The 17845-nt window shown below is 35.3% G+C and overlaps 1 protein-coding gene across 1 annotated transcript in view; it reads left to right on the top strand.

The window, feature by feature from the left end:
- Positions 1 to 17845, top strand: part of LOC137403625 (GRB10-interacting GYF protein 2-like) — a 43077-nt gene continuing 25232 nt past the window's right edge. The window contains exons 1-6 of the mRNA XM_068089602.1: positions 1 to 46; positions 11301 to 11481; positions 12530 to 12660; positions 13609 to 13791; positions 13947 to 14101; positions 17391 to 17501. Of these exons, the coding sequence (XP_067945703.1) occupies positions 11317 to 11481; positions 12530 to 12660; positions 13609 to 13791; positions 13947 to 14101; positions 17391 to 17501 (745 nt within the window). The 5' untranslated portion in view covers positions 1 to 46; positions 11301 to 11316. The remainder of the gene's footprint in view (positions 47 to 11300; positions 11482 to 12529; positions 12661 to 13608; positions 13792 to 13946; positions 14102 to 17390; positions 17502 to 17845) is intronic.

Here is a 17845-nt window from a genome sequence, read left to right as displayed (position 1 = left end):
CACACAGCTAAGATAAAAGCGCTTTCACCTTCACGTTGTAATATTGGTATGTATTTCAGTTAACGAAATGTTTTTGCTGACGATGAAGGCCTCTCATATGTCATATTTTCAAATGGGCAGCAAAAATATTTGAAAGTGGCGTTGTTTCTTACTGTCTACAGTACATAAAAAAGAAAATATAATCGGCATCTGATCAGCTGGCGTAATTTACCTCATACATTGCTAGCGCTAGGAATTTGTTCGTGCATTGTTACTCTCACATTGTCCTTTTTAAACCACTCATGGTATTTTCTGAAAAGTAGTTTATTCATTACAATTTTACTAGCTGTTGCATTTTAACTTGCTACTACTAATCATCCTGTGAATTAAAAATATCAACGGTTCTGCAAAAACTCGAGATCTTTTGAATGATGTAAATATTGGGTCCAATATTGTAGCTTATCAATAGAAATTACACAGTAATAAATTTGCGTTTTCAATTAGCTTGAAACTCAATTGACAATTTTTCAATGAGTAATTATCTAAAAGTTATGTATTACAACAATCATGCATTATGGGTGTATATATAGACAAAATGTATTGGAAGTTGGTGTTGGTAGTAAAAGCCATAGGTCGCAATATTACATGTTAGCAATGTGTGATGATAGCAAACTTACATATTCTGCTGAACTTATCAGGTGCACAAAAGTAAGTGCATGCATGATAATGTAATTATATAAAGCAATTCAATAAAACATACCTAAAACCTCTAATTGAATGCCACCTTTATTTGAATGCCACTTTTATTTAACAGCTACTATAGGAGAAGGGTTGAAAAATAGAGCGCCGCCCTTTAATTGAGTGCCACCTCCATTTTACTGCCACTTTGACATTATATGATCTTTACAAACCCATAATAGCAAGTGATCAGTAGAAAAGTGTCCCCAAAGTCGTATTAATAATGACTTGGTTACATCAGTAACGATTAATTATTTTGTTTTTTCTGTTCATATCGAAGTCCGTTTTCCAACTCCAAAGCTTTTTGGTGATTTTCGTTAAAACTTTGAAAGCAACACCAAAGAAATAATTAACTGGATCAAGCTAATAGTAGTTCCTTGTGTGACGCGGTCCTTGATACTTCAATGTATATGCAAAGAGGTACATTTACGATGGTATATAAACGACTAGTTTTAGGCTAAAATTTGTGCTTGGCGATATGGCTAAAAGTTTATTATTTGTGCGAAATGCAATGCGTAAAGGTTTTGCTCTATTTGAGTCTATTCAAACAATTTTGGATGGTAATATCTACTAGTTCATTAGTGCAGAAGTTGAGTTGAGGTCAGAAAACATTGTGGAACGTATTGAACAACCAGAAGATGTTCGTTCCATCGAAAGCAACAATCAGAACGCAGTTGGTCGGGCAAACGGTGGAAATATTTTCGTTTCTAAAATGTTAATTTTTGTTTTTGGCTTTCTGCGTATATTTGAAGTCTGGTTTGTTTATGTCACTTATTATTGAATATATATACACATCCTTGCGGTTATCTTGACATGACTTACAATGGATCGACGCTAATAAATCCTCTATCGCATATGCATGTAAAAAGCCAGTTTTAGCTGCAAACTGTAGCAAACATATCATTGAGTGCAATGGGCTTTTATGCAACATTGGGAAATATAGTTATAGAATAAAAATATGCTTTTAAATTTAGATTAAAATGCAAAATTGAAAGCTCCCAACAAATTGCAAAGCAGGACACAGGCTATAATATCATAGCAAGCTAATTGCAAGCAATAAATATCAGCTGAGAGAGATATTTCTTGGCTTTCTGATGTATATTCATTTGTAGATCTCTGAAAAGTTAGCAGATTTATTGCATCCAAAAATGTTAATGTCACTCTGCTCGAAGGAGAGTACAAAATATAGGCGACATTCAATTCACCTGTAAAAAGGTTAAATTTATCTTCCCATAATTCTAACAAATTATTTAGAAATACAGCGCCAGCCTCTGTTTGAATGCCATCTCCATTTGACCGCCACTATAGGTAAAAGGTTAAAAAATAAAGTGCCATGGTGTTCAAATATAGGTTTTCCGGTAACTTGAGTAAGCGCAGATATCTTATACATTATTGGAAAGTACACACAGGGTGATGTGTCACTTTTACAGATCACCTCAGGACTTCGCTTTCATCATGCATTTGACTATACCTCTTACAGTTTTTTGTGCCTATACTCTTTTAAATACAGCACAAGTTACTTTTTAAAAATTACATATTGTTGGTTGTAGCATAATCAAGGGCCAGTCTAGTTTTTATACATTACAGCTTTTGTTTTCTGTAGGCTATGTTCAATTTTAATACATTATTTCCAGAAGAAATTGAAATTAAATAGAATTAAAAGCTTATACAGCGGAACCTCAACTTGCAAAGTTAATCAATTCCAATATCTGTTTTGTACATTGAAACTGTTGTATATGGAATCAAATACTGTATTTTTATAAAATATGTTGTATTTTATTCCGTTCATTGAAGAGCCTAAAGACAATCATTATTTCAATTCGTATATGAAACTCAAACAAGTGCACTACAGTGGTGTGCAAAATTATGGCAACCCCTTTGCAAATTGTTGGCCGAGAGCATCTCTTGTCTCATATCTCGTCTTAAACTAGCCTAATTCTATACATCTAAATATTATTTTGAAGCTAATTTTATGATCTTTCCATTTAATCTGGTTAAGTTATTTGTTTCATTGTTTACAAAAAAGTTAAAGAGCTTAATTTGCTTCTAGTCTCTAAACACTATACTTTTCACTCGCTTAATTACCCCAAACCGAGTCTGAAGTATTCTAATCTGCTCCATATTGTACAGAATGTTGGAGACATGTAAGAAATTTATCAACAATGCAAAACTATCTCAAAATGATCTCAAATCCATCTCAACAATGACCAGTTGGCTTTAAAATTCTGCTGGCTATGACCAGCGAATACATTTTAAAATTCTATCACAACATGAGGTTGGCCAATGAGAGGAGAGCTTTAATCATTCACCTTCCCCAGCAAGAGGAATCAAACAAGCAGATTGCTAAGGAGGTTCAATGTTCCATGAAAAGTGTTGCTGGACCTGTCAACAGATGAAAGTCGACAGGCACGACAGATGATCATAAAGGCAGAGGGAGGAAACGCAAAAGCACTACCAGAGACAACTGCAGTTTGGTACGACTTTCACTTTCTGACAGAAAGAAAACCAGCACTGACCTGCGAGGAGAATGAAGGGAGTCTACTGGAGTAAAAGCCTCATCTTCATTAGTGAGGAGAAGACTAATTAAAAATGGATTGAGAGGATGTAAAGCAAGACAAAAGCCCCTGCTTTCAGAAAAGCAGAGGAAGACACGTTTGGCATGGGCAAAGATTCATTGCTCCTGGACCGAAAAACAGTGGCATAGAGTACTTTTCAGTGTTCTATTAACCTTAATTTTACAGAATCATGCTGGAAATAATTATCTGAGGAGGAGACCAAGTGAAGAATTCAAGCTTCGGTGTATTTAGCCTACTGTGAAGCATCCCAAATCCGCAGCAGCGTGCCAAGGCAGTGTCACGCAGCCATCAGAAATAAAGGCTGGCCAACAAAGTACTAGACCTCAATTTAAAACCCAATGGCCCTTTTCAGGGCCACCATCACTTGTACCAAGAGTTTAGTTTATAAGTTTTCCTCAATTGAGCAATGTTCAATGCTAAACCAGTTCGAGCGATTTCACTATAGCGACAAGTGTTCCACCATTAGAAATATATTTTTTAGTTATGAAAAAGCAGTTGAAATGTGCTAGAATTAAAATGCATCTTTGAATTGCCCACAAATTTCTGCGCAAAATGATGTATAACATTGCCTAGTTTTATTGATTTTAAGCACAAAAAATACCAATGGAACGTGACGCTTGTCAAATTGTGCAGGGGGTTGCCATAATTTTGCACACCACTGTATATAAAACTGAAAAAAAAACACATATCCAAGTACTTAAATTGTATGTAAAAATAAAATTAATGTAGTAGTCATAAAAAGGTTTTATTGTTACTTTATCTTTCAAACATGGACATAAAGGTTTAGGCTCCGCAATGCATAGGTTCGATAATAAAGAGAGTAGTGGAAGTATATGACATAAATTACTTTAGTTTACACTAAATATAGTTTACTTCAACGTAATTTATATACGTTCTATTGTTAATTTTCACCAGTTGTGCCAATCATACGGAGTTGTGTGCCAACACAAATATTTGTGATGATTTTATGCCGCTTGTTAAAACGTTTGTGGTGGTCATAAGCTGAGGTTCATGAGCCATATATGCAGCTACTAGTAAAATGTTAGTGAAATGTGCAAACAGCTACACTTGGTTGCTAAAATGAGTCAAAATTAAAGTGCTATATCAAAGAGGTATTTTTATGATTGATAGGAAATTAGCCATCCATTTATAAAAATATTTTTCAGTCATAGTTACTAGCTAGATTCATCCCTAACAACCAAATGTTTTGTTTTTTAGCTAAGCATAGCTATACCACTACTAGTCATTCTTAGTGAATCAAAAGTAAAGTTATATCACTTTTTAGATACTACCACACAGAAATATGGTGTAACTATACTTCCTTGTTTTGGTGACGCAACTGGTAACACCAGTTTCACATTTGTTGCACAGTAACTATAGCAAATACATTCCATGAATATTGTAATGTTGTATACATTTATTGCAACAAAATTGTGTCGAGCAAAACTTTTTGGAAGATTTTCAAATTTTTTAAACAGCTCAATTTTTTAGCCAAAAACTTTCTTTGCATTAATTTTTCGCTGGTAGGTTACAGTGATATTTCAAAAATCCCTGCTTTCATTCATTTCCATATTTCATGCACGTAGTTCAACTACTATCACTTCATAATTCACCTAACACAAATTGACAACTATGACAACAAATCTTTGACATATTCCTTCATCTAATCTATTGTCACTCTGACAGTCTGACCATTTTCATTCATAATGCTGCTCAATATTGATGGCAAAACAAATTATGCTTGTTGACAAAATCGGCAGCAAGTATACATTTTTACCCTCATATGAGATAATCGAGTTCTTATAGATGTATTTTGCATCCACGTGCAAAAAAAATGTAAGTTCTTGAATGCCATGACTGTAAAATGGTACTATACAGCACTTTAAACCAGAAAAAATACCAGTGAGTTAGGAGGAGACTATGGCAGCATGTCCTGAGCAATGAGTAGTTTCATCAAGTCCACAGCAGTAATGATGCCAACAGTAACAATATAACTGACTTATATTTTGGTGCTGCACATGCAATTGGTGATGCATCCATAAACATAAATCATTCATTAGAATTATATGTTCGCTGTTACTTGTTTATTAATCTCATTTTATTAGTTTAGTTGATGGTTTTTCATCAAAAATGTAGGCATTAAAACAACCTGCTGCAACTACAAATATGTGTGCATTGGCAACTTTTTTTGTGTTAAAATCACTCCAGTACCTCTTTGATCATTGCATGTGGTTGTTTAAACTATTTATAATAGCTCTAGAATTGATTACTGGATTTTTGTGAAGCCGTCCACAGTTCTACAATAGTTTAAACAATGTTTAACCTCACCTTAAAATAGTGTGTTAGCGTACCTTTTTTGTTAAGGTGGATTTGATTCTAACATCCATAATTTACTACAATCATACAGATACTGAACTGGTCCATGATTCAAAATGGTCAACAAGTCAAAACTACAGCTGCATAATTAATCAAACATAATATTCTAAGCTGTTCTGCATATATACAGTCATACCTCGACATGTGAGCTGATTGCGTTTTGAGACTGAACTCGTATGTCAACTTTCCCGTATCGCAAAGCATTACTTCCTGCACAAAATAACTAAAGACAAATTAATGCGTTCCCATCCTTTGAAAAATCTGTTCTTATTATTCATGCAACATCAGCCATTCATATAGTAGATATATACAAATGTATATACCGTAAAACCTTTATTTGAATGCCATTGCACTCTATTTTTCAACCCTTTCCCTAGAGTGACACTTTATTAGAGGTGACATTCAAATAAGGAGTGACTTCTTTTTTAAACGCCTCATCGGAATTTTTGCAAGATAAATTTAACCCTTTCACGTGTGAAATAAATGTCGCCGATATTTTCGTCTACGCGTTCCTTCGGGCAGAACAACATTAATTATCCCTATTGGATACGAGAAATTTTGCTAACTTAGATTTCTAAATGAATACGCACGGAAAAGCTGATACATGTCTCTCTACCAGTTGATATCTATTGCTTGCAATTGACCTATGATAATCTAATAGCCTGCATTGCAATTTGTTGGAGCTTTCAAGGTTTTTATTTCATTCTTAATTTGAAGGCACATTTTTGTTTTATAACGTTATTTAACAAGGCTGCATAAAAGCTCATTACACTCATTGATATGTTTGCTGCAGTTTGCAGCCAGAACTGGATTTTTATGTGCAATAGGAGAGGAGTTATGAGCATCGATCCATTGTAAGTGGAGTTTATATAACCACAATGATGCTATCACATAATATGCTATAAACATGCAAGCTTATAGGTTTATAATAATGATGCTAACAAATGCTACAAATACAGTATATATTCAAGACCAAGTGACACAAACAAACCATATCTGTAATTAATACATTCAGAAACCAAAATTAACATTTTTTAAAACAAAAATATCAATATCATTTGCTCGGCCATTTGCATTCCGATTGTTGCTTTCATTTAAACCCTAACTGCCACGTACAGTTTTTATCGTATTTTCTAGGTAAATCAGACATGCTGATTCCGATTTTGTACTCCAAATAAAGATTGGTACACTAACTTCCAGAGTAGTAAAGGCTTTTTTATAGCGGTTTAATATCGGTCTCAAAAATTACATGATTGGCACAACAAGCTTCGCCCATAAATATGTGATATAGCCTAGTTTTTTAGGAACGGAAATTGGGGATGTTTAGTTCGATTTAGAGTGATAGAGATGGATGTCTCAAAACCCATTATTGTCTAAATTCAGCCTTCAAAATAATCTGTCTTTTCTGAAAGGTAGATAAGTTATTTAACATTGCACATTTAAAAATGAGCTCAAAAAGCGCGATAACAACGCTAGCTTATGATAAAATCGCGTTTTTTTGAGCTCATTTTTCTCGACGTTCAGCCTATTAAACATCCTGTAACAAGCTACTAGCAATTTTAAATAGTTAATCTACCTTTCAAAAGACAGATTATTTTGAAGGCTGAATTTAGATAATAATGGGTTTTAAGACACCTATCTCTATCATTTTAAACCAGACTCAGCATTCCTAACTTCCATTCCTAAAAAGCTAGGCTATGTCACATATAGGCGGAGCTTGTTGTGCCGAATGTGTTATTTTCGAGACCGATATTGAAACACTTTAAAAAAAGCCTCCATGACTTTGAAATTTAGTGGACCAAGCATTATTTGGCGTACAAAATTGAAATCAGCGTGTCTGGTTTACCTAGAAAAAATGATAAAAGTTGTACGTGGCAGTTATGGTTAAAAACTATTTCATATTCTTCTGGCTGTTCAGTACCTTCCACAATGTCTTCTGACCTCAAATCCTTTTCTGCACAGCTGAATTAGTCGATATTAGCGTCCAAACAATTGTTTAACAGAGCAAAACTTTAACGCGATGCTACTTACACTTTTCGTGCAATTCAAGAGAAACTGCATGTAATCAAAATCGTCTCAACATTTTAGCCTCAAAATACATAGTAGCACATATTCCATTATAACTGCAGCTTTGTGGACACTTTTCTACCGATCACCTGCTATTACGAGTTCATATAAATCAAAAATGCCAAATAATGAAGTTCAAGTAAAAGGGGCTTTTAATTGAAGGGTGGTGCTTCATTTTTCAACCCTTTTTCCATCGTGGCGCTCAAATAGAGGTGGCTTTCAAATAAAGGTGGTGTTCAAATAAAGGTGGCATTCAAATGCAGGTTTTATGGTGTATATATATACAGTGAAACTCGGATAACTCAAACTTCAAGGGACCGAGCAAAAGTGTTCGAATTATCAGGGTGTTCAAGTTATCAGAGCACTGTCACAAGTCCATGTATTTACTTATTTATTAGTAGATACATGAACATATACAAACTATAATATAAATCAAAAGCACAAATGGCTTGTTTCAAATTAAATGCTTCTAATGTAAAGTTTAAAACGTTTTTATCAAAAAAAGTATAGAGATTTTTCTATTACTTGAGATTGGTTTGTTGTTTGAGGTGATGTTATTGCCAGGACGTTTTTTAGATTGACATTGGCAAAACTTGATCGTTGCTGAAATGCTCAAAGAAAAGACATTTTTCTTTTGAGCGTTTTACCCACGATCAATTTTGCCGATCTTTCTTGAAGTTTATGGAAAGATTACCTTACTTTACCTGGGATTCGTTAAGAGCAACACTCCGAGGCAGTTGTTCAATCAAAAGTTTTACGAGGTTTTACGGTACATTGTATATCACTCACGCTTTTTGAATGGATACTTATTGAATGTACACACGTATTTTGTGTTAAGGTCAAACGATGAATAGTTTTTTTTAGCTAAGACAAAGTATACGTTTGACTACAACAATTTTTAAGACGTTTTAAACATTCAACATTCCGACGTTAATTCAACACGGAATCAACGTCGGAAAACTATTCATCACGGGCTAGCCGGGTCACGCACTCAAGGATTTTCGCCACGCAAATACAAAACAAAAACAACATGCTGTTTTTGTTTTGTATGTGCGTGGCGAAAATCCTTGCGCCCGTGACCCGGCTAGCCCGTGCTACTCATCGTATAGCAGTATAAATCAAGTTTCACCAAACCTTTAGAACAGTCGTTGACAAAAATATTTTGTCGATGGAGGTAATAACGACGCTTAAGAATTACGAAAAGTTGAGGTTTACCTCTATGGCTTGGAATAAAGTGATTTTCTAAAGCGATAGCAACCGTTTCGGTAGCCGTTGGGCAAAAAACAGTTCGTTATAACAGTGTTGAATTCGAGTTATATAGAGCCATTTATCATTGCGTGGGAACGGACCAAGCAAATCCAGTCGAGTTAACCATGTGTGCGCTATATCCGAGGGCGAGTTATCCATGTTTCACTGTATATACCATATATATATAGCTTGAAAGGCACCTCACAAGCGACACCACAAAGCAGATTTGTAGTGAAGACAAATTTAATTTTTCATATCAGTATTATTTATATATATATATATATACTAGGTGAATACCTGGCATCGCACGGTAACAAAATACCCAATGAATTTGAGTGACTTACATGGTAAGCTAGTAATTTAGGCTGGTCAAATTTTACTATAATAAAAGCCTTCTGAAGCCAGTTTAATAATCGTTACGTTACACGTAGTGATCAAGCGTGCTAGTAATAAGCAATATGATTTTTCCAAGCGCTCCAAGCCCGAAGATTTTAACCAATGTAATGACTATGTGCACTATTATTAATCGCTACAGTCAGTTGGACATGGTAGTCTAATGGATAGCCTGTCTGCTGACCAGGAGGTTCCGAGTTCAATCCTCTTAAGCAGATGGATTTTTTCCTGCCCAAAGTTTTATTGCTATGATTAGACACTTGCTTGACAAACACTGAGATATATACATATATATATAATATATTTATATCACTACCATGTAGTAATTGGGAAGAATATAATTCCTAATCATTCTAAGCTTAATTTCACATTGTGAGTGACGCCAAGCTATGTCTAAAACGATTGAATGGCCACACGGAATTCAGAGGCAATTTGAGGTCAAGTCATACACAATTGCACTACATTGTTGACTAGAATTCTATATTCATATGCAGTTATATTAGGCTTTCCTTGTGAAATCAATAATAGAATGGCTGATAAGAATGCTCTTGCAAATGGCATATTTAGATATTTAGAGTGGCACAAGAAGTGCTAGCAATCATAATGATGTTTCCGCTGATGGCTGACTGCTGACCATGCTGAGAATAATCAAATTGTGGTGTATGAGTAGAGCTTAGATAGTTGGCTAGTTTGTATTACTGGCATAGTTCTGCAGTTTGGTCTAAATCAGCTCAGTACTTTAAAAGGGTGTTTTAGTTTCTACAAAATCCTAAATGCCATAACAATGGAGGGCAGATTACTAAAAAACTATCTGTTCTTGATATGAAAACTTTTCTCGATATTTTAATAAAATTGCAATTTTAATAAGATTTTCTCAAACAATCCTAAGGAACTTGATGCTTGTTGAAGCTTTTCGTGTAGATACATCAAGAGGTGCATTGAAGTTCGTTTTTCTGGTGAAATTGTTAGCATTGTACGCCGTGCCCAAATATCTATACTTATTTGTAAGTGAAAGTGTGCATGTATGTGATCATAGGTTTTCACAGGTGCTCATCGATGTTCACCGTTGTTAGCAAGGATGTGTTAGTAGTAATCTGAGCTTGAAACCGCAGATAACTGAGTTTTTTAGCAAAGTTGATCAACCCTGGCACTGGCAATGACGAAGATAAATTCATCTTAAAAGGTGAAACTACATGATATGATCTATATATACTGTATGTTATAGAAGATTGCAGGCTTTTCTCACACAACCTGTAAAAAACACCAATCGTAGCACAGTTATCTCATGAAGCTTAATTCACAAATAGCTCACAGCCCAGAATAGTGTACATTACACCTTGCAGTTGTTACATCAAGAAAGCGCAGCTTGACTAGTTGCATCTAGACCTTAAAAGAAACAATTTCTACATGAAGTAAGTTCAAAAAGTAAACAAATATCTTTGTCCAAAAGATAGGCTTGTCTACTTGCAACGCTTTACATGGGAACATCAGAATTTTTCAATAGCACTACATCACATCGTATGGAAGTTAAGTCTCACTAGACTGTCATGCAATAGCAAGTGACACTTGCACATTTTACAATCCCTGCATTCATATAAATCATCACTCACACCTTTTGTACAATTTTAAGAACTTTATGTGAAATAGACAACTTTGATGTGGAAATGCTTAAAAAATTTAATTCCCGCAAATATAATTATCGTGACAGTATTGATATTTTACCCTTTTTTTCGAGTCATGGTAAGATATGTTAGCAAATCAATGACTTATGATCATATTCGGTTCAACCAGTTTTATTTTCAGATATGGAGCATGCCGAGTAGGATAGTATGAAATGGCAAGTGCTTTTTGTTATTTCATGTGTATGGTGGTATTTGATTTGAGTCAACCTGATGTTTTAAAAGTGTTCCTGGTGCGTTTCAGATCAAAAACGGCAGCAATGGCAGCCACCCTCAAGTTTGGACCTGAATGGCTGAGGCAGCTATCATCTGGAGGGAGCATGACGTCTCCGCCTCAGTCTCCTTCGTTTGGAGGCAAATATAAACTGGCTGACAATCGGTATGGCCGAGAAGAGATGCTTGCGCTGTTTACTCCAAATCCAAAAGTAATTGACATAAACTTACATATCATTTTGCTCTCATCCATGTAGAATTAAATTTTTTCTGTTTACCAACAATGCGAGTGTTTTTTTTTAATTTATGGAAGGTGTGAGAATTCTTTTTCCTTTTGCTTCCTGGAGGAATTTTCTACCTTTTATTCCACTGCCAATACAAATTAATTTTATGCTTGTGGTTAAAGTTTGTTTACATGAATACCAAGTTTTAAATTTGTGGTGCAGCATCCTAACACAATATATTTTAGCAGTAAACTCGGTCCACAATGTTAAAAAGGAAGCCAAGCACTCATGAAGTGGTAGATGAATGGCCATGATATATGTAATAACCACAGCTAAACTCATTTAAAATTTATTTTGAATAATTTCAAGATTTTTTTAACACAATCGTATTACTATTGCAGATGTTTCGATCAGGTTTTTGGCGAGAAACAGCCTGCTATAAATTTGTCACAATTTTTGTGAAACTTAATGCTGTGTATTACGCTGAGAGTAGTTTCTAGGAGTGTTAGGAAATAGACTCGATGAAACTTGTAGAGACTCATGCCATAAAGTGTAGGATCTGTTGTTTACTTCAAAAGCTGTAATTATTACCAAAACCAATTATTAAAATTTAGCTACAAATTTGATAGTTTCTGTTTTCAGAGACTGTTTACCAGTCTATTCATTAATCCAATATTGAATAAAATCTAAAAATATTCGTGGCATTCTGAAATTGATTTAACTGAAGTTTTGAAGCACTTTTTATGTTTAAGGTCCATATGAGCTTTTATTTGGCCAGTTGCTGCTGGATTACTGCTTTTCGAGTTTGGACTCAGCTATGCACAATATAATTATTATCATATGGTTATGCTCAAGGATGTGTCGTTAGTAGTCAAGTGTAAGCCTGTTCAGACCTAATTTGTCTCTTCTATCAGCAAGAGTATCTAAGCAACTACATGTTCTGTATTTCCCATCTTACGGGTGAGTAGAGTCATTGTGGTTACTGGTCATCACAGTATATATAAGGTGTGATGTAGCAGTTTCTCCCTTTCGCTAGGCACCTGATGACTTGAGGCAGTTTGCCAACATCCTGGTTGAACGGTGTCAGGATCCAATGGCTATGATAGCCCCCACAGAAGAAGAACAGCACCTTTTGGCCTCTAATGTAAACAGTACAGTCGCTCTTCGGTAGGTGTACTTTGCTCTCACCTGGAAGAGGTAGTAGCAATCCGCTATTCAGTTGACTGCTCTCACGATCGATCGCGCACTGATTGTCTGTCTTATTTTCCTAGAGACTTGTTTGAACCAATCAAGTCGAAAATATAATTAATGTGAGATGTATAGTTGGAGCACACTGAAACGTCCTCGTCTATCGAGACATGGAATTATCAACTGTTGAATCATACAATATCATCCTGCATGCCATAGCAATGTTCTAGAATTAGATTCAGTAATATAACATGGCTATTAAATTGAAGCAGTGGTAATTTATATTTTGAGACAACAATATATTAAAGCGGTTGAAAAATAATTATATTAGTCTTTGTAAGTATGGGTTACAACTACTTGGTTTTTTAGTAAAGTAGTTCACTAACCTTGATTTTGCAACATTTTTCAGCTTATTTGCATCTGTTAGAAATTTTCGGTAAAATAATTGTTCAATTGAATTGTTTTGATTATTAAAGAGGCAAAGGAACTTAATGTTTTTGTTTTTCATTTTCTATGAAGCAGATTTTTAGCTGTCACGTCATAGCTTCCTGTTTAAAATTTACATAATTTCATATAATTCATTTTGAACTTTTAGTAAAGATGTGAGTCAACAGTATTCTTTCCCAAATTGTGTTTTTGTATTTTGTGCATCAGTTCAATCTGTAGCATGAAGATTTTAAACAGAATTTGTTGCATAAGTTTTGGGTGGTACGCATTCATTTGTGAAGTTTTGCCGCCGCAATTCTGGTATTAAAATTGCCATTTTATGTATATTCTTATTGTATTATTTGGTTTCAATTGAGATAAATGAATGAATATATTAGGGCACTGTAAAATCATTAAGTGTGACGGCAGTAGCAAAATAAATTTGTGTGTTTTGGGAAGCTTCCAGGATTTAAAATGTTTATAAACAAATGTTCACTGCAGGCAGGTTGGTCGGGGTGGAACTAATGAACGTGGGCCGCCAGGCATGAGAGGAACGTCAAGAGGCAGCATCAGCAACAGGGGTCGAGGCAGGGGTCGAGGCGAGTCAGGTTTCTACCAGAGAGGAGGATTTGATGATCCAGGATTGGGGAGAGGTGAAGGTGGCAGGGGTAGAGGTAGAGAAGGGTGAGCAATTTTTTTTCTAACACAAATATTTACAGACAATATCAGAATTGAGGATATCTATGTCATGAACTCTTTCTCATTGACTTAGTAAGGGTTTAACAACTTGACCTGCAGTGTATGCGTTTTGACTGAATACAGACTTTGTGTTCTTGCAGAGGTAGCACAAAGGTGATTGAGAGAGATTCTTCTGGTTTCCTCTCAGCTAGATCATATGATGAAAGTACAGACAGACGATCCAAAGATCCCTACTCACGATCTACGGGCTCCAGCGATCGCTGGAGTGAGCTCCGGTCTGCCAGGGCTGAACCCGGTAGGTGGGATGGCTTCAAATGCGCAGCTAGTCGTAGCCATCATGCGTGCTAGCGTTCGTTTTTGCCTTGGCTGAGGGAGGAAAGGTAATAAAGTTAACAGCAAAGAAATGTGATAGTGGGTTGAGAACTTGTTTCTTCTGATACGCTTTATCGTGTAAATGACTTTTCCTAGTCCTTGTATGACTTATGTCCTCATGGTCTGAATGCATGACATTGAGCTTACTTTCTGTTTAAAGGCCTAATAATAGTAATAATAATCATGTAGCTGTTCATATATAAACATATTTATAACAATAGATTGGCTTGTTGTACCTGTATGGAAGGGAATAGCGTTCTAATGATGTGATTAAAATACATTTTTGGCTGTAGGACAAGTTTCTAATATGCGCATCACTAAAGCGCATAAATGGGCAAGAAAAATTTTAAAAACGGTTTTGATTACTTCCGTGTTTGAGTTGGTTTGAGAATGTTCTGAATGTTTGAGAAGGTTCAGAGAGAAAGTTGCAAGTATGGTTATACATATGACTATCAAAGCAAGGGTCATTACGAAGAACGCTAGGACATCGGCTTGGTAAATTATTTTTCGATTTGCCGCTTTTCTCTGATTGTCACTTGTAGAAGTACTTAATGCCTAAACCAACTTAACAATTTTTTTATTTCTTATACTTTTTTTTCAAAGACTGATCATGAGGAAATTGTCAATGTGATAAGTTTCAATAAAGGATAAAGAAATTCCCAACACCAGATAACATGATTCACTGAATTCTCATGTTTTAAAGAAAATTCTTAAATATTTGGTTGTCTTGCTGCTGGACTGGTTGAACAAACACACGAACACTTGTTCGCACACTCTTAGCTGTCGCACACTCTTAGCTGTCGCACACTCCTAGCTGTCGCACACTCTTAGCTGTCGCACACTCCTAACTGTCGCACACTCTTAGCTGTCGCACACTCTTAGCTGTCGCACACTCCTAACTGTCGCACACTCTTAGCTGTCGCACACTCTTAGCTGTCGCACACTCTTAGCTGTCGCACACTCTTAGCTGTCGCACACTCTTAGCTGTCGCACACTCTTAGCTGTCGCACACTCTTAGCTGTCGCACACTCTTAGCTGTCGCACACTCTTAGCTGTCGCACACTCTTAGCTGTCGCACACTCTTAGCTGTCGCACACTCTTAGCTGTCGCACACTCCTAGCTGTCGCACCTACTTGTGAAAGAGAGTTTGTAGCTCAAGGTGGTTTTATAAAAATTTCAAAGATGTCTGTCATTTACTTCAGCTTATCAATTCTTCCAAAACGTTTTAAAAATGGTATTTCTGGAGAATTAATTGGAAAATAAAATTAATACAATATGGAAACAATTTTTTTAAAAACTAATTCACTTTTTTCTTTAGTAGCGGTTGATTAGGTTTAAAACACTTCTATGCAACATTGCGGCATATCCTAAACCAATTTTTTCTGAAAAGATTTTGGTGCTGATGGCGTTTGAGTGTTGAATAGTTCAACAGGCAGCGTGCGGTGTTCACCATCAGATACTCGAAATTAAACTTGTGTCGTCGTTAGCCGTGGCTGAAAATGACAAATATAAATTTTGAGTCATGCACTAGCTATTCATTATTTTGTCAAACAGGGAGGATAAGTTATAGATAATGGATGCAACAGTTCTTCGTAATTGACCTACTGCTTTGGTTAGAGTTATAGATAATTGATGCAACAGTTCTTCGTAATTGACCTATTGCTTTGGTTAGAGTTATAGATAATGGATGCAACAGTTCTTCGTAATTGACCTGCTTTGGTTAGAGTTATAGATAATGGATGCAACAGTTCTTCATAATTGACCTACTGCTTTGGCTAGAGTTATAGATAATGGATGCAACAGTTCTTCGTAATTGACCTACTGCTTTGGTTAGAGTTATAGATAATGGATGCAACAGTTCTTCGTAATTGACCTACTGCTTTGGTTAGAGTTATAGATAATGGATGCAACAGTTCTTCGTAATTGACCTACTGCTTTGGTTAGAGTTATAGATAATGGATGCAACAGTTCTTCGTAATTGACCTGCTTTGGTTAGAGTTATAGATAATGGATGCAACAGTTCTTCATAATTGACCTACTGCTTTGGTTAGAGTTATAGATAATGGATGCAACAGTTCTTCGTAATTGACCTATTGCTTTGGTTAGAGTTATAGATAATGGATGCAACAGTTCTTCGTAATTGACCTGCTTTGGTTAGAGTTATAGATAATGGATGCAACAGTTCTTCATAATTGACCTACTGCTTTGGAAGGATAATTATAATAAAATGCCAAATACACTCATTTGATGTTGGAATAAGTTTTTCAAAATTGTGTATAGATATGTCAAGCATTAGGATTTTAGTTAGTGAGTTTTCATATAATGCTAACATGTTTTTAGTTAGTGAGTGTTCATATAATGCTAACATGTTTTTAGTTAGTGAGTGTTCATATAATGCTAACATGTTTTTAGTTAGTGAGTGTTCATATAATGCTAACATGTTTTTAGTTAGCGAGTGTTCATGTAATGCTAACATGTTTTTAGTTAGTGAGTGTTCATGTAATGCTAACATGTTTTTAGTTAGTGAGTTTTCATATAATGCTAACATGTTTTTAGTTAGTGAGTGTTCATGTAATGCTAACATGTTTTTAGTTAGTGAGTGTTCATGTAATGCTAACATGTTTTTAGTTAGTGAGTGTTCATATAATGCTAACATGTTTTTAGTTAGTGAGTGTTCATGTAATGCTAACATGTTTTTAGTTAGTGAGTGTTCATGTAATGCTAACATGTTTTTAGTTAGTGAGTGTTCATATAATGCTAACATGTTTTTAGTTAGTGAGTGTTCATGTAATGCTAACATGTTTTTAGTTAGTGAGTGTTCATGTAATGCTAACATGTTTTTAGTTAGTGAGTGTTCATGTAATGCTAACATGTTTTTTTAGTTGGACCCTCAATCCCTAATTGAGATACATTTGTTCCTGTTTCATTTACTTTTTGATTTGGTTGCTCGTTGCTTTTGTATGACAACGCTCGATTGTTGTCATGTTCTTTTTATCGGCATTCTAGTGTTTACAGTTTTATTTTTTGCAAAAGTGCGCTCGGTTTTTGTTTTCAGATGACCAGATATAATAATTTCAATGTCATCTATCATACGCTTGAAATGTGGAAATATCCTTTATCTTCCCAACAAACTGTTGTAATCAATTTTTGTCCCAGTTTATTACTTGCATGTTTTGTATTTCATAGATAATGTCAACTTGATATTCTCATAGGTGGAAGACAGAGTAACCCTCTGCAGGATTCTCAACCGTATGACTCTAGCAGAACTAACGATGGTGAAGAAAAAGACGATGACTGGAGACGAGCAGGCAAAGACAGACAGCGTGAGTTCTACATTAGTGTTTTTCTAAACTTAATAGCTTGTGGCTAAGTAATAGGGTCATTAAATTTACTTTGGGAGTAACAAGATGAAAATGTTTGTGCAGTTACATTTTGTTTGGCGTTCTTTTTTCTTTGAATACAGCTACAGTCCAATCTGAACTTTCGATCACTTTAGCATATGGATTTTGCAACATGCAATGTAAAATTTGAGCAAATCTTAGATTCAATATCCAAAGTACAACACTCAATGTTTCTCTTAACTGTTGTTTGATAAATCAGCACACATGTATGCAGTTCTTCTTCGTGTGATTTGATTCCGCCAAGTACAAAGGATAATTTTTTAACA

Source organism: Watersipora subatra, chromosome 9 (assembly GCF_963576615.1).
Source record: "Watersipora subatra chromosome 9, tzWatSuba1.1, whole genome shotgun sequence".
Classification (NCBI taxonomy): domain Eukaryota; kingdom Metazoa; phylum Bryozoa; class Gymnolaemata; order Cheilostomatida; family Watersiporidae; genus Watersipora; species Watersipora subatra.
Note: the sequence above shows the minus strand (reverse complement) of the source record. Positions and strands in the feature narration are given on the sequence as shown.